Raw genomic sequence first — 17,467 nt, forward strand, 5'->3', positions numbered from 1 at the left:
TCCTGTTGTTTGAAAACAGAAGGCACATTAGGACACTGTGAAAAGGGGATAAGTTCCTTCCAGTGAATTCTCCTGTTACATGGTCTGCCTTTACGGGAAGATGTTTAGGTCTTGACTGATGGCTGTAGACTGGGAATGGGCAAACCACTGCCAGAGGCATCATCCAGCTTGCTGTTTGCTTTTGTCAATAAAATTTTATTGGTATGTGGCTGTGCCACTGCAGTAGCCAGATTGAGTAGTGCAGCAGAGACCATGGGGCTCCCAAAGATGAAAATACTTCCTCTCTGGCCCTTTATGGGTGGTTTGCCAGCCCCCAGTCTAGAGCACAGCAATTGGGAGCCCAGAAGAGGGGTTTGTGAGTTGTACTCAGTGGTCTCGGGTCAGGGCTGTTGGGAGGAGGCAAGGGGTCTTCCCAGGCTACATACAGTACTGTCCAGAAGTTGGACAGGCAGCTCCAGAGCCTTGTGCAGGCCGGAGCTGGCCCTGAACAGGGTCGTCCTGGGGGTAGACCAGAGGGGAGGAGCCCCATAGGCCCCTTGAGTCCTGCTCTGGGTCAGGCCTGGCAGTCTCAGAGCCCAGGGCTGCACTCTGATGGTGGGGTGGGGTGGAGGCTCTGTACCAGGCAGACTGCCTGTGACCACTTGCCGCTCTGCTGCAGATGTCACACACAAAGCCTTACATCAGGAAGAAGGCCGTGCTGATCATGTACAAGGTGTTCCTGAAGTACCCTGAGTCGCTGCGCCCTGCCTTCCCGCGCCTTAAGGAGAAACTCGAGGACCCAGATCCTGGTGCGTGGGCCTCACTTGGGAAATAGGAGTCGGGTCCAGCCCTTGGTGCTTGGGGCCTGGGTGGTGGCAGCTGCAGGACTCACCCTCCGAGGGGTCAACTTTGTGTAGAAATGGGAAGGATTGAGGACATGCTAGAACCTTGGAGTCCCCCAGACCTGGAATTCGCCACACGGGGCCCCACTCAACACGTTGGTGCTCCATGTCTGGGTTTTGGCCAGAGCTGAGGGGTTTCCCGTTGGAAGGATTTCCTGTTGCTGCCCGGGGTTCTCAGCAACTCCTCGCTCTGCATCCTTGGGTGGGCCCTACCCCCAGCTGGGCCCTGAGCTTCCTGTTTGCCTGAGAGGAACAGTATGCTCCTGAGTGGCCATGTTCTTGTGAAGTCGGCAGGGGTTGGTGACCGCTCCCTGTGAGCCAGGCCTGCCCAGCAGTTGGGTGAGTGGAGAGCGAGCAGAGCAGGGCCCCACCTTCCTCTTCCTGCCAGGCCATGCCTCTCTACAGAGGTGGGGGTGTTGGTAGACCTGTGCGTCCTACAGGGAAGCCACCACCAGCCCCCTGTGGCCCATGAGCCCTAGGAACATGCCCAGGCAATTGAGGAACTGTATTGTTTTACTTGATTTTTTTTTTAACGTTTTTTATTGTATGATATAACACGCATACAATGCAAAGAAAGAAAAAAGCACTAGTTTTCAAAACACTCTTCCACAAGTAGTACAGGACAGATCCCTAAGTTTGTCGTGGACCATCATACCATCATCTCAGATTTTTCCTTCCTGCTCTCCAGAACATTGGAGGCTAGAAAGAATATATAATTTTTTTTTTTTATCATTTTTGTCCTTTTTTGTGAAAGATAACTTATATACTAAAAAACAATAAATTTCAAAGCATAGCACAACAATTAGTTGTAGAACAGATTTCAGAGTTTGGATGTGTTACAATTCCATGGTTTTAGGTTTTTACTTCTAGCTGCTGTAAGATACTGGAGACTAAAGGGAATATTAATATGGTGATTCAGCAGTCATACTCGTTTGTTAAACCCTACCTTCTCTGTATACCTCCATCATCACCTTTGATCTTTCTCCCACTCTTTAGGGGTTTTTGGGTTTTGCCCATTCTGCCTTTTACATGTTGGAAGGGCTTTCAGTAATAAGGGGTCTGGAGATGGAGCTAGCTGATGTTCTGTAAAGGCTGGCCCCTCTACATTTCAGGACTTACCTGGACCAGGGACCCATCTGGAGATTATAGGTTTCTGGAAAGTTACCCTAGTGTATGGAACCTTTGTAGAATCTTATGTGTCCCCTTAAGTGTTCTTTAGGATTGGCTGGAATGGTTTTGTTTGGGGGTTGTCAAGTTATGGTATGTTGCAGTGTCTAACTGAAGTTTGCGTTTAAGAGCAGCCTTCAGAGTACTCCTTGACTCTATTTGAACTCTCTCATTCACTGATACCTTATTTGTTTTACTTGATTTTGATCAACATAAACTCCTGTGGCTGTGGTTGTCATGCTGGTAGCTCTGCATGGTGTGGGGGGAAGCTTCTGGTACAGGCAGGCTCTCAGCAATGGTTTGTGAAATTAAAGACCATAAACAAGACCCCACGGTCCTGGGTTCAGAGAGCATCTGCCCCATGCCCTGGGGTGTGGTTATTGGCTGGGGCAGAGAGCAAGGCCTCAGCTGTGGTCTGGAGGTTTTACCACACAGCTTCTGGCTTGTGGGCTGGTTGCCCTGGTAGGTGATTCTGGGGGCCCCTCTAGACTGACACTCAGGTTGAACAGGGCCACCCTGAGCTGAAATCCCCACCCAGAATCAGTAGAAGATGAAATGAGCTGTCCTCAAGTTTTTCATGCTGCTGAGTCCATGATAGTGCCTGTTGTGCTTATGAAGGTGTCGCCCAGCTGTGAGCACCAGGCTGTGTGACTTCATGCGTGTCTTTACTGGCACCTCAGAGCAGCTGTGAGGTTCTTGACATGGACAGGGGGCCATGCATGGTGATGTCCCAGTTGCACAAGGAACAGGCACAGCCAGGTCACAGGCGGGGCAGAAGGAGCTCCATGCCCACCAGTGAGCCACAGGATTTCCGTGTCTGCTTCGGCCAGGTCCTCCCCTTGCTCCTGCTAGAGCTCTCCTTCCGTTAGCGGGAAGCAGTAGCCCAACCAGAGTACCCCCTCACACCCAGTTTTTTTTTTCTCTTTGATAATGAAAAACTTACAAGTGTTTTACTTTCCACCCTGAAGTAATTTCATATGTGCAGAAGTTGAGCGTTGGTACAGAGCATTGCCCTGTGCCCTTGATCCAGCTTCCCCGTTGCTGGTCCCATGTCACCAGCATAAGCAGTGGGGCAGGGAGATGGGTGTCCCCACAGTACTTTCCTTGTGTCTGAAACCCAGCCCAGAGCCCTGTCCAGGACACCAAAGCTCACAGTCCTGCCTCTCGTGACCTTGACATGTCGGGTAGGGTCCCGGCCAGTTCTTGGTCAGTCCTCTGTCCACCTGTCCTTCTGGAAGAGGGGTGCATCTCCGTAGGAGCCCCGCAGTTGTGGTGCTGTGTTCAGGGATGCTGCCAGGTCCCTCTTTCTAATTAATGTTTAGTTGTGGGGAGAGACTCTAAGGCTGATAGAGGATCTCATTGTCCTTGGCTTTTTCCCATGATTCTCAGTATCTGTGAGTGGTTCTTTTTTGTTGCTGCTCTTACAGCTTTGAGGTATAATTAGTGTAACATCGGACTCCTCACTTATGGTGCGTAATTCATTGGATTTCCGTGTGTGTACAGCTGGGCCTCCACCTCAGTCACTCTTAGCACTTTGCATGGCTTCAGAAAGAACCCTTGATGATTCTTCACTGAGGCGCTGCAGCCATAGTGTTTGCCACACAGTGGTTTCCCGGCCTGTCAGTCTTTCTGTGTTGACTAGCCAGAATTCCTGATGGAGAAGAGCTTCCCTTTCTCCATCATCCAGTCATTTCGTCAAAGTGGATTCATAGATATTTGCTTTATTCTGTGAGGTACAATCCATTGTTGTTGTTGATTGTTTTATTTAAACTGTCCCAGATTTGGCTACTGGGTGCTCCTTGCAGGGGCTTCTGTGCCCATTTATCCTGCCCCATCCCTTTGGAGCTCTGCCTTACTCTGGTGTCCCTGAGGTCCCGGGTTCCCCACTTCCTCTACCTGCCCTGGCCCTGGACTCAGAATTTCCCAGGGAGCCCTGGTTCCTCTTAAGCAAATGCTTGTTGCATATCAGTCTTTGGGCCCAGCCGCACCCTTCTCTGGCAACCCTGCCTGCAGAGCTGGGGGATGCCTGCACATGCACACTTACACAGGCTCACATAAAAACACTCCCATGCTTACACACACACACACATACTCCTCGTACATGCTCATACTCACACACACCCCTATATCTGTGTCTGCTGCTTACCTGTTTAAAATCAGGCTGTGATCCTTCAGATTCCATCTCAACAGTGCGAGGCTCGTTTTCACCTTCCACTTCTCATGTGTAAATACCTCGGTAGGGAGGACTGAAAAGAGCTCTTCTTAGCATTCCATGCTGGCTCCAGTGTGTCCTGGAGAGTCACCGTGTGCAAGGAGGATAGTAGGGTGCGGAATGTCTTGGGTCAGCCACTCTGGGAGCATGGGGTGGGGTCAGGGCCATTGCTAAAAGGAGGTATTTTGAGTGGTAGGCTTCCTAGACCCAGTCAGAATTTTTAGCCATGAGTAAGTTGGTTCCTATTATTTTCTCACTTCCTCTTCTCCCGGAGATGGTCGTGATGATGGTCCTTCTGGGGTGCTCAGACTGGCATGGTATACCTAAAGGATGGGATGTGTGGTTGCAGCAGATGGGGGCTGACCCTGATATCCCCTTATTCCGCAGGGGTCCAGTCAGCAGCGGTTAACGTCATCTGCGAGCTGGCCAGGCGCAACCCCAAAAACTACCTTTCCCTCGCCCCACTCTTCTTCAAGCTCATGACCTCTTCCACCAACAACTGGGTCCTCATCAAAATCATCAAACTGGCAAGTACTGTCCTTCTGTAAGGAGGGCCTTGTCTCCACTAGGAACATGTCTTGGCAAGCACTGCAGTGAGCTAGTCCATGAGAGCCACCGGCTGATGGGGGGGATGTTGTTGTCAGCATGGTCCCAAAGAAAGGCCAGGTTTTGTGGGCCTCATGTCTTTGATGAGGGAAGAAACTCTACTTTATCTTGTTTCTTGCTGTAAGTAACCCGCTGATTTCCTTTCGTCTGTAGTTTGGTGCTCTGACTCCATTAGAACCAAGGCTGGGTAAGAAGCTGATCGAGCCGCTCACCAATTTAATTCATAGGTGAGCTCTTCACACTCGTTCGGGGCTCCCCTCAGTTGTCCCCCAGGCACCAGCATGGGTTAGGTTGTGGGCAAATGGAGAGCCCTGGCCATGATGAGACATTCCAGCCGGGTTGGGGGCCTCTGGAGCACAGGGGAGGGAGGAGGGCAGCTGCTTTTAGGGCGGGGGGAGTATCTGAGGAAAGTCCTGTAGAACTGCTCAGCAGGTACTTAGCAGGTTGTAGCAGGTACCTCACAAAGGAAGCAAACAGAGGCCTTGGGGACCTGGGCAGGTCCTCAAACCCTTTTGGCTTTTTAACGCAGGGATCCAGTTTCCGGGTCTTAAACAGTTTGGACATTTAAAAAAATTTAGGCAAAATGTTTATCTGGTTAGAGCAGTGAGCAGAGCATGCCTGGGCGTTGAGGAAGAGGGCCTCTCACCAGACTGCCTTCTTCTGGGGGGCGGCACTGCTGGCAGCCCACGTGGTTGGGGTCTGGAGCCTGGAACCTGCCTGCAGCTGAGGCAGAACAGGCAGACTTGGCTTTACCTGGTGTTTGATGTCCATTTCAAGACTTCTGCAGCTTCGGGAGATGCAGATGTATTTATTGGTCACCACGTTAAACTCCTGGTCTTCCTGTCCTGTTTTTGTAGCACTTCCGCCATGTCTCTTCTCTATGAATGTGTGAACACCGTGATTGCAGGTGAGAGTTGGGCTCTCTCAGGTTATGAAAGTTAAGTCTGTAATTAGCCTCACAGATGGGGAAAGTGGGGCATCCGAGCCACACCCTTTCCAGTGATGTGCTGGGTGGGCGTCTCTGTCAGTGTGGAGGGAAGGTGACCTGGTCTTCTACCCATTATTCCCAAATCAGAGATGGTTATTCCCAGTCTCTGGAGCAACTCGGCTGCCCTTGGCTGTTGTCACCATCAGCCTCTGAAGTGGCAGTGGCTGCGTCCCTTAGAACCCTGCTCTTCTTTCAAACCCTGGCTTGTCCACGGAGCCCACGGACCGTCCCTATCAGCATCCCCCAAGGTGCTCATTAAACACAGGATCCTTGGGCCACCAGCCTACAGAACATCCCTGCCTCCCAGTCCTGCGGGCCAGGAACCAGGGTGGGTTCGTGATGTATGTGTGAGCAAAAATCCTGCACCAGGTGCTGCCAGGCCAATGTCAAGGTGGGTTTGCAGGTGATGGCAAAGTTGTAGTTCCCCCTTTTCAGGATGGATCCTCCATTTGGGGTGCAGTGATCACCATCACCGCTTCTGCCCACACAGCTGATGGCTTCTTTGTGCCCTATGCTGCACTCAGGACAGAACCCCTGCTTTCTGCAGCTGTCCTGGTGAGCTGGGGGACGGGAGAGATGACTGAAAGACTTAGAAGGCAGGGAAGAAGTGGAGAGGAGGAAGGTGGGCCGGATGAGTCTCTTCACAAATGAGGGGAAGGAGGTACAGGGTATGGCTAAGATAACGCCCTGGAGACAGAGTAGTCTCAGCAGAGTGGGCAGCACCTGGGGCAGGGCAGGGCTTGGTGGGTTTGCAGGACAGCAAGGGGGTTAACGAGCCCTGGCAGGAGTGTTGGCTAGACAGCAAGGTGTAGGACCTGCTCCTTAGTGCACAGGCCTGAACTGGGTGGGAAGTTCTGGGAGATGAGCAGAAGAGGCTGTGAGCAAGTTACTTTTTAACAGGATATTTCAGGCTCCTGGGGTTAGAGTAGACTCCTGCAGGAGGGCACCCTATTAGAGCCTCTTTCAAAGGTTCAGCAGAGAGAGGCTGGTGACTCTGACTGGGGGGGGGTAGTGGAGGTGGTGAGAAGGGAGAGGGCCAGGCTGGACTGAGGAGTTGGCTGGCAGAAGAGGCCAAAGGGGAACTAAGACCTTTGCTCACAAGCAGCAGGGTGGAGCCACCCATAGTTGAGATGAGGAAGGTTACCTGTGAAGCTGGTCTTGGGAGGGGGGAGTAGAGTTGTAATTCAGGTTTAGACCAGTGGGAGATTTCTCAGTGTCCAGTTAGAGATGTCCAGTTGGTGGCTGGATGCAGGAGTCTAGTGGGCCTGAGATTATGTCAGCGCAGCTAGCCTTGAGGCACATGACAGAGTCTAGGTCAGTAGAGCAGGGATGAAGATGAAGGAGCTAATTGAGGGGCACCCAACACTGGGCATTGGAGCGGAAGAGGAGGTACCAGCACAAAGAGTGAGACCCCTAGGAGTAGATTCAGTAAAGGGGTGGGAGATTTGTACTCTGACAGCTACAGAACATTGTGGAAAGAAATTAAAGAGCTAAATATGTGGAAACTCATTCCATGTTCATAGACTGGAAAAGTTAATGTTGTTAAGACGGCAGTACTCCCCTATAAGATCTATAGACTTGCTACAATATCTGTCAATTCCCAGCTGCCCATTTTGTAGAAATTGACAGGCCAACCCTTAAAATTCATACAGGCATACCAGGAACCCAGAATACCCAAAACAGTCCCGAGAAAGGACAGAATTGGTAGTTCCTGCTTCCCAGTTTTGAAACTTACTTTAAGCAGTGGCAGTTAGTGAGGCCTTGGTATAAGGACAGACAGATCAGTGGAGTACGATTGAGAATCTGGAAATAAGCCCTCATGTCCGTGGCCACCTGATTTTTTACAAAGATACCCCGTCAACTCATTGGGAAAGAACAGTCTCTTCAGCCAATGATGCTGGGAGAACTGGGTACACATACTCAAAAAACGGAACAAGTTGGACCCTTACCTCACATGTTATACAAACATTAACTCTACGTGCATAGAGCTGCAGTACACAAACAGCCTAAATTAAACCATGGCCTGCGGTTAATAGTTCATAGTGTGTTAAAAAAAACGGGTCTTCACTGATTGTAGCAAAGACCACACCACAGGGTGGTGTGTGGGAATCTGTATTTTATACAGGATTGTTTTGTAAAGCCACAACTTCTCAAACTGAGGGGAAAAAATGAAAAAGTAAAGTTGCCTTTTCAGGAATTACTTGTTTTAAACTAGACTAAAGTTTTTTTAGAATGTTTTTTTATTTTATTATTATTATTTTTTTTACATGGGCAGGCACCGGGAATCGAACCTGGGTCCTCTGGCATGGCAGGCAAGCATTCTTGCCTGCTGAGCCACCGTGGTCCGGCCTGAAGTTTTTTTAAAAAGTAGTTTTTGGGACCTGGAGAAGAGTTTTTTACAAAAACGTGTTCCCAGAGTCTCCTCAGACCTTTCTATCATTAAAAAGGAGGTGCCAATTTTAAGACTAAAGCCTAGTTTTAAGCAGCTTATATCTTATAAAAATAAAGTTGACTACTCAAATTGAATTAGAGTTATTACCCCCAGGCCAGTAAACCAGATAATCAGCCTGTAAATAGTTGAATCAGTAATCTTAAAATGTATCTACATATTGCATTTCAAATTCACCATCCTTCATCTGACTAGCAGTATTAAATTTGTCACTATTGTGTAAGAATGACCCTAAAATTATACTTGTGTTTAGTGTGAGGGCTCAGTCCCATTGTTGCAAAGACACAGTTCATATAATAGTAATTAAAAACAATTGTTAATAAATTTCATGAGAACTTTGAAAACATGGTAACCACTAAAGAGTTAAATAGAAAGAGTTTATCTTTTGTAGACTGTCTACTTTTAGCTAGAAGAGACTGTCTTTGGTAGAAGATTCTGAGTGCTCTCTCCGTCAGGAACTTAGGATCCCATCAGGAAGACAACAATAACAGTGACATAAGTAGAGCACAATTTGGTCTGCTTGGGGTTTCTGGGAAGGCTTTCATTTTCTTAGGGTGAGGGGTGGGGCTCAAAATAGAACAAAGACCAAACTGTAAGAGCAAAAGCTACAAGGCACTTAGAAGGAAATGTAGGAGTAAATCTCATGACTTTGTATTAGGCAGTGGATTCTTTGATATGAAACAAAAGCACAGGCAATAAAAGAAAAATAGGTAAATGAGACTGATCAAAATCAAAAACATTTGTACTACGAAGGGACACTCAAGCGAAAAGGAAAGCCAGAGATTTTGGAAACCATCTCTCTTACAAGGGACTTCTATATAGAATGAAAAAAAAACTTTATAGCAGAAAAGATAACTAACCCAATTTAGAAATAGGCAAAGGCTTTGTGTATACACTTCTCAGAGGAAGAGATGTGTAGATGTCCAATAAGCACATGAAGAGATGCTCACTGCCATCAGCCATTAAGGGAATGCAAAATAAAACCACCATGCGCTCCACTTCACATTTGCCAGAAGGACTAATGTTTTAAAAACAGAAAATGAAGTGGAGAAATGGGAATCTCTGCACATTGTTGGTAGGAATGTAAAGTGGTGCAGAAATGGTGGAAAGCAGCTTGGAGGCCCCTCAAAATGCTAAATACAGATTTACCATATGACCCAGCAATTCCAATCCTAGGTATATGCCCAAGAAATTTGAAAGAACCCAAATGCCCGTCAGCGGATGAATGATCAACAAAATGTCTCCCAGGGAAGTTCAATAGAGACCCAGCATCTGGGGTGTTTATTGGGACTGGTTATGTGGGCATCACTCCCTGGTGCAGACTGAAATCCAGGCCCCAGAAGGACAGCAGGTGCCCATGCAGCGTAAAACACGTTTGCACAGACAGTTGAGGCTCACAGAGCCCCCTTTTCAGCCAGGGGGCATAGGACTGGGATCCCAGTTCCTAGAGCTGGCTGAGGGTCAGCCTTATATGTGGGTGCTTCTCGTGTGGTGGCCTTGGGCCGTGTGGGCTTCTGCAGTTAACCCCTGGGGGAGTGGACTCTGACATGGTGGTTTGTCTGTCTCAGGTTCCTCTCCCTTGATAAGGGGACAGATGCCCCAAGGACATGTCTGTGGGCTAGCCTCTCGGTGGGTAAGGGCAGTTGGAGGTGGCAGTGTCCCTGACTTGTGTTTCTTTTCAGTTCTCATCTCCCTGTCCTCTGGCATGCCTAACCACAGTGCCAGCATCCAGGTATGCCTCCTCTTCCCTGGCTTTGGGCATCCCGTAGGGCCCAAGGAGACAGCTGGGTGTCTGGGTTAGCCATGGGCCAGGAGGAGGGGTCTTGAGGCCTTGTCCTCCTGGCCACCTGTGCTTTCTCTCATGGTGGTCTTTCACCTGGCTGGCCTCTCCCCATCATTGCCTGACTCTACTATATAATCAATAACTCACAATATCATCACATAGTTGTATATATATCATGATCATTTCTTAGAACGTTTGCTCAGAATGTTTATTTCAGAAAAAAGAAATTTAAAAAAAATTCATACATACCATATCCCCCCCTCTCCCTTACTGATCACTAGCATGTCAGTCTACTAAATTTATTTTAACATTTGTTCCCCCTATTATTTGTTTATTTTTAATCCATATGTTTTAACTCGTCTGTCCATAAGGTAGATAAAAGGAGTATCAGACACAAGGTTTTCACAATCACACAGACTATGAATATTACACGATCATCTTCAAGAAGCATGGCTACTGCCACACAGCTCTACATTTTCAGATACTTCCCTCCGGCCTCTCCATTATACCTTAACTAAAAAAGTGATATCTATTTAATGCATAAGAATAACCTCCAGGATAACCTCTCAGCTGTTTGAAATCTCTCAGCCATTGAGAGATTGAGACAGTCTCATTTCTGTCTTCCCCCTTTTAGTCGAGAAGCTTTTCTTAATCCTTTAATTCTGAGTCCCAGCTCATTCTGGGATTTCTTTCCCACATTGTCAGGAAGGTTTACACCCCTGGGAGTCATGTCCCACGTAGAGAGGGCGAGGGCAGTGAGTTTGCTTGTTGTGTTGCGTTGCCTGACTCTTGTTCCTCCTCTGAGCACTCCTGGTTTTCTCCCCAGGACAGACTTCCTGTAAGCTGCAGAGTCAGCCCCAGCCCTTTGCCTGCCTGTCATGAGCCCTCAGTGGGCTTCCCTGGCCTCCCTAGGAGCTCCAGAGGCCTGGTCTCAGCTGGTCCTGTGCTGCCCACGTGCAGGAGGGAGGGCCCTGCAGCTTCTGGGCAGCTGCCTCCAGTGATGTGCAGCCCAGCACTGCCATGTCCAGTATCAGCGGCTACCCCTGTGCCGCCATCCAGGCTGTGTTCAGATAGTCCCTGGGCTGCCGTCCTCTTTGCTTGTACCCTTGACTCCTGTAAAATGCCCCATCTACCTTGGAGCATCCTCGGGCTCCCTCGTTGGCCCAGGGCTGTCAGGATGATCGGCTTCTTAGTTTTTCCTGTTTGTGGTCATCTGAATTATGTGACTACCATGTAAAGCCACTGCCCGACTCCCAGACCCCTCTCCAGGGACCAACCCATGCTGATGCCTGAGTGCCAGCCTAGCCTTTCCTGCCTTACCCACCTGTTCTGAGCATCCCCTGTGCTGCCCTTGCAGTGGGGATTTCACTCCTGGATGCGTACTGCTGGACGCCTGCTGTCTCTACTTGGTCTGCTCCCCAGAGCGTGTCCATCACGTTTCCTTCCTACATGCTTCCTATGGGGCAAAGGCTTGTGCTCCCCTCTTAGCAACAGGCTTATACCTTGTTCTGAGTTCTTGGCCCTTGTCCCCCAGTGCTGTTGTGAGGGATCCTCTCTATCCTCCCTTTTTCTTTATTTCTGGCAGTGGGTGAATTCAGGAGGGCGGTGGGGGTTGGACCATAGATGAGTTCACATAATTGGGTAAATGGCTGACCTATGGTTGCAAGGTGCATCTGGTGACACTGTCCCCTTCCTTTCCAGCTTTGTGTCCAGAAGTTAAGGATATTAATAGAAGATTCCGATCAGAACTGTAAGTTGTTCTGTTTTCCGTCCATATTCCATGGGTTTTATCTAGCAAACTTTGAACTGTTACATGCCAGCAGAGCGTGTACACTAGTGACTCTGATGCCCTCATGCTGGTCCGCCACGACTAACCAGCCCTTGGTCTTTGGGTGTGTTTTCAAGAAATAAGTCAGTCAGCATGGGTGAACTCTGTCCCCCAGTACCTGCTCCCTTGGCTGCACATGGTAGCCATCTCCCTGACTGCCACCTCCTAGCAGTGACTCCTGTTCTGTGGCTTTTGGTGGTACTTGCTGTGTTCAGACCAAGAAGTTTAGGGGGGGGGTTTGCATGGTAAGAGGTGTAGTTACTTCCTCAAAGAAGTGGGACCTGGGAGGAGGTGTTGAGAAAGAGGCAGTTCATTCTGTGAGCATCAGTTCCAGGGGAGATGGTAAAGAAGGGCTCTGAAAACAAGCCGAGACCCACAAGTGTAAAAACACTGTTGGCAGACAGAGAGCAGTCTCTGGGGCTGCTGCCTGAACACTTCCCTCTGCACCTTCCCGCCGCCACAGTGGAGGCTGTTTCCATGCGATGGGCTGGCTCGGAGAGCCTCCCAGCTGCTGCTTGCACGAGCAGAAGGCAGCCGTGCTTTGCCTGCTGCTTGTGCATGCCTGCTTGTCCCTTTTTTAGATGTGTGCGTGGAGGAATTCTCGCTCAATCATACTAGTCCCTCTGTATCCAGACTAACATGTCAAGGACTTCTGAAGGGTAGAGGCTGGGCAGATGCCTTTTCTTAATTCAGCTCGTTTTGTTTAGACCAAGAGATGATGAAACTTTCCTGCAAGAAAGCAGAGTAAATGTTTTTAACTTTGCAGTCAGGCAGGCTCTGTTGTGATTCCTCAGCTTTGCTGTGTGGGATGAAAGCAGCCACAGTGTTCAGTGTCTGGGTGTGGTTGTGTGCCACTAAGACCTTATTTACCAAGCAGCAGTGTCCAGGTTTTACTTGTGGGCTATGGTTAGCTGAGCCCTGACCTAGACTCTGAACAGTCTTGAAGACTATTCAGGCCTCCAATTGGCATGGCTGCCTGAGCTCCCACAAAGCTTTACCAAATAAAGTTCTTCTTTTTAAAAAAATGGTGTATAAGAACAGTCAGCATGTTGAATTGGCCCTCTGGAGCCCGTGCTCGGTTGCTGGGAGTGGATATTCTGCCTCTGGTAGGTGTGAGGTCTTCCGCTGGGCCCGTGGCCGAAGACTCATGGTCATGCTTTCCAAAGCTAGAGTGCGGTGTCCTCAGTCAGAGCTTTGGATCCGTGCTTGCACCTGGGGTGTCCAGCTGCTTCCCCTGAGACCTGGTGCTCCTGCTGCACCTTCTGGAATGCCCTTTGCACTTATGGTCCCACAGCCCAGAAACCCAGAGGGATGGTGGGTGGAAGTGAAGTGCCCAGAGTGGGCCATGCTGTGGGTCGTGGCTGGACTGGGGTCCTGAGGCCCGGCTAACCACTCCCCTCCTTCCCCCACCCAGTGAAGTACCTGGGGCTGCTGGCCATGTCCAAGATCTTGAAGACGCACCCCAAATCCGTGCAGTCCCACAAAGACCTCATCCTGCAGTGTCTCGATGACAGGGACGAGTCAATCCGGCTGCGGGCACTGGACCTGCTCTACGGGATGGTGCGTGTCTGTGGGTTCTGTCCTGGGGCTCCCTGGGCTTTGAGTGTTGGAGGTGGGGGAACTCCCACAGTGCCCTCACCGGCCCCCTCCCTTCAGGTGTCCAAGAAGAACCTGATGGAAATTGTGAAGAGGCTGATGACCCACGTGGACAAAGCCGAGGGCACGACTTACCGTGACGAGTTGCTCACCAAGATCATCGACATCTGCAGCCAGTCCAACTACCAGCACATCACCAATTTCGAGTGGTTCGTACTTTCCACTCCAGGGCCTAGACTTGGGGAGCAGAGGGTGGTTGGCCCCAGGGCTCCATCTACCACTCTCCAAGTTTCCCCCACACCACCTGCCCCCATAGGTATATCAGCATCCTGGTGGAATTGACGCGACTAGAGGGCACCCGCCACGGGCATCTCATAGCTGCGCAGATGCTGGATGTGGCCATCCGTGTCAAGGCCATCCGCAGGTTTGCCGTGTCCCAGATGTCCACGCTCCTGGACAGCGCCCACCTCATCGCCAGCAACACCCAGCGCAATGGTATCTGCGAGGTGCTCCATGCCGCTGCCTGGATCTGCGGGGAGTTCTCCGAGTGAGTGGGCTGTGCTGGGGCTGCAGTGGGGCCCCACCTGTGCCTTGAAGGAGGGGCTGCAGAACTTGTGTGCCAGTGTTTCACATGGGTCAGAACTGCTTCGTGGCTCTCTGCCCTCGGGTGGTTGTAACTCTAAGGTCCTTGAAAGCCTGCTCAACCCACTCCCCTTCCAGAGTATGGCCCCCTGGATACAGTAGTCTTCTTGGGCTGTCAACCTTTTCCTGGCTCCTGCTGCACTGAACCTACTGCCGTTGAGGCTGCTGTGCCTGGCAGAGCCGGGCCTCTGACACTCTGCCCAGCTCCCAGTAGGAACACTGTGAGTCTACACACCATGGGTCAAGAGGCTGTGTCCCCTTCCTTGTCAGGTGTTTGTCTTCCTAGAAGTTCCTCCAGTCCGTCCTCTCCATCAGGCTGAGCCAACCTGCAGCCATGTTGGGCCCCCGTAAAATTCTGAATTTTTTGCTAAGCCTCAGAATCAGTAATGTTCATGTAGAATGTGGATTCATGGTTTCTCTTGACAGGTTGTGTGAGTTGGCCCCTGTGGGCATTGTGTGGGTGCTGTCCCTCCCGGTCTCCTATCTTCACTGTCCTGTTTGCTTGCACCTGGCCCTCTCTATTTCCCCATAACTCAGGTCCCAAAGGGGACCCTGCAGCTTGTAGCCCACAGACCCACAGAAGCTGTGCTTCTGGTTAGTAGCAGTTGTGGCACTTGTTTATTGGAGAATTTTGTTTAGCTCCAGAAAACTGGTTTTGGTAGTAGCAATCAATGAAAACCAGTGGGCAGAGTTTCCCAGGATCCATCTGCTTTTTCTAGCAGTTGGGTCTTCTCTCCAGAGTTCTTCCTTATCCTTGCTTGTCTCAGCTGTGGCTTTACGGAGCTGACTGTAGCATTGACATATTCCCCTGTCACGGTTTTCGCTTTTTCCTATTCAGCTGCACTATTTTTCAGGTCTTCACAGGGGTCTCTTGAATGGTGCACCTGTTATAGGACAAGGTTATTTCCTGCTTCTTGTAAAGCCCTCTAAGTATTTGATGCCTGGTCAGGGAGCAGGAGAGCCAGCCATAGTCACTCATTTTCTTAGGAGATGTGTCCCTCCTCTCTAAACTCCTGGCCTGCGTGACTGTCTTCACATCCAGGGGCTGTCGTGCAAACAAACGTACCACAAACTGGGCAGGTTAAAGCAACTGCAATGTGTTTTCTCCCAGTTCTGGAGGTCAGAAGTCCAAAATTGAGGCATCAAAGGGCCATGTGCCCTCTGAAACCTCTAGGGGGAGGATCTATCCTCACTTCTTCCATTGTCTGGTGTCCTCGGTTTCCTTAGTTTATGGTTCATCACTCCAGTCTCTGTGTCTGTGGCTCCCACAACCGTCTCTCTCCCTATGTCCATATCTCTCCTCCCTCCTAACAACTCCGATCTTATTGGATCCATCCTCCTCCCGCTGAGCTCCTCTTAGCTTAACTAATTTGATCGTGACAACCACATTTCAAAAAGAGTCGTGTTTTGAGGGTGATTAGGACTCCTGCACATCTTCTGGGGCACACAGTTTACTCCCTCACAGTGGTGGGCAGAAACCTGCTGGGAGCAAGACTGTGGAACAGGTGTCCTGTGTGGTCTCATCCTGCTGTCCTTTGTCTCCAGGCACCTGCAGGAGCCCCACCAGACCCTGGAAGCCATGCTGCGGCCTAGAGTCACCACCCTGCCAGGTCACATCCAGGCCGTGTATGTTCAGAATGTGGCTAAACTCTACGCAGCCGTCCTGCAGCAGCGGGAGCAGGCTGGGGACAAGGAGGCGGCCCAGGACATCACACAACTCATGGTGGACCGGTTGCCCCAGTTTGTGCAGAGCGCCGACCTGGAGGTCCAGGAGCGGGTAAGCGTCACTTGCCAGGGTTACTTGGGAGAACTGAACCTCCAGAACCCATCTCATGGAGCTCTTTATGGTTTCTGACCCAGCAGTGTGACCGGTTTGTTTGGTGCCTTTTCTCTTTATCACGTGTGGTCTCATCCTAATCCAACCCTGGGCCTGTCTACTGGCCTGTGGGCATCTCCTGTTCACATAGCCATTTGACGCACGAGTATAGGAGGGTTTGGGTTTTATTTATTTACTGTTGATGAAAGAATATTACTGTTAAAGAATATTGCTGTTAACTATAGTTCATAGTTCGCACTAGTTATGTTTTTTCTGTCTATTCCTCTATTATTATTATTTTTTATACTTGTAGTGGTTCATGCAAGAACTTTTTTAGATACATGGCTTAACTACTTTCAGTCACATTTATATACAGTCTGTTGGGGGGGGGTGCAAGGGTAGTTCAGTGTTAGAATTCTCATCTGTCACATGGAAGACCTGGGTTCAATACCTGTCCCATGTACTCTCCACTCCCCCCGCCAAAAAAAACCCATACAATATGTTACTATTACTTAATAATCCCAATATCGAGCTACCTTCTGCTGTATCCATTTGCAAACACTTAAGTCAACCTCATTAACAGTTCTGTACATGTGAGGTATCTTCCTCTTGTCTAGCTTCTGTCTGTCTAGGTACCCTGTATTGTACTTCTTTTTGTATATATATTTTTCTCGATGCATCTTCACATACATACATTCCATACATGGTGTACAACTCAGTGACTCACAATATCACAGAGTTATGTATTCATCACCATGATCATTTTTTAGAACATACACATCATTCAGAAGAGTAAGAAGATAAAAGAAAAAGTTCTATCTCATACCCCTTACCCCTTCCTCTCATTGATAACTAGTATTTCCATCTACCCAGTTTATTTCACCCCTTACCCCCCCCCCATTATTTATTTATTATCCATATTTTTTTTACTCGTTTGTCCATACTCTGGATAAAAGGAGCATCATACACAAGGTTTTCACAATCACACAGTAACATTGTAAAAGTTAGATTTTTATACAGTTGTGTCCAAAAGTCAAGTCTACTGGAGCACAGCTCAACAGTTTCAGGTACTTCCCTCCAGCCACTCCAGTATACCATAAACTAAAAAGGGATATCTATATAATGCATAAGAATAACCTCCAGGATAGCCTCTCGACTCTGTTTGAAATCTTTTAGCCACTGAAACTTTGTCTCATTTTTCTCCTTCATTTTTGGTCCAGAAGACTTTTCTCGATCCCATTTTGCTAAGTGTCAGCTCATCCCAGGAGTCCTGACCTATGTTGCCAGGGAGATTTACACCCCTGAGAGTTGTGTCTCACATTGGAGAAGAGGGTAGTGAGTTGACCTGCCAAGTTGGCTTAGAGAGAGACCTCATCTGAGCAACAAAAGAGCTTCTCTGGGGGTGACTCTTAGGCCTAATTTTTTTTAAAAACTATGTTTATTATAAACAGCGAACAAACGTACAAATCTTCTTGACATACAAACATTCTTGACATGGT

General features: G+C 49.3%; 1 protein-coding gene across 2 annotated transcripts in view; it reads left to right on the top strand.

The window, feature by feature from the left end:
* AP3D1 (adaptor related protein complex 3 subunit delta 1) overlaps positions 1-17,467 on the top strand; it is a 62,056-nt gene that overhangs the window by 24,922 nt on the left and 19,667 nt on the right. For both annotated transcript variants that reach the window (XM_077121258.1, XM_077121259.1), the window contains 10 exons: positions 659-788; positions 4,648-4,787; positions 5,020-5,093; positions 5,724-5,773; positions 9,986-10,035; positions 11,788-11,836; positions 13,329-13,474; positions 13,571-13,719; positions 13,827-14,057; positions 15,698-15,929. In XM_077121258.1, the coding sequence (XP_076977373.1) occupies positions 659-788; positions 4,648-4,787; positions 5,020-5,093; positions 5,724-5,773; positions 9,986-10,035; positions 11,788-11,836; positions 13,329-13,474; positions 13,571-13,719; positions 13,827-14,057; positions 15,698-15,929 (1,251 nt within the window). The remainder of the gene's footprint in view (positions 1-658; positions 789-4,647; positions 4,788-5,019; positions 5,094-5,723; positions 5,774-9,985; positions 10,036-11,787; positions 11,837-13,328; positions 13,475-13,570; positions 13,720-13,826; positions 14,058-15,697; positions 15,930-17,467) is intronic.

Source organism: Tamandua tetradactyla, chromosome 11 (genome assembly GCF_023851605.1).
Source record: "Tamandua tetradactyla isolate mTamTet1 chromosome 11, mTamTet1.pri, whole genome shotgun sequence".
NCBI classification, from domain to species: domain Eukaryota; kingdom Metazoa; phylum Chordata; class Mammalia; order Pilosa; family Myrmecophagidae; genus Tamandua; species Tamandua tetradactyla.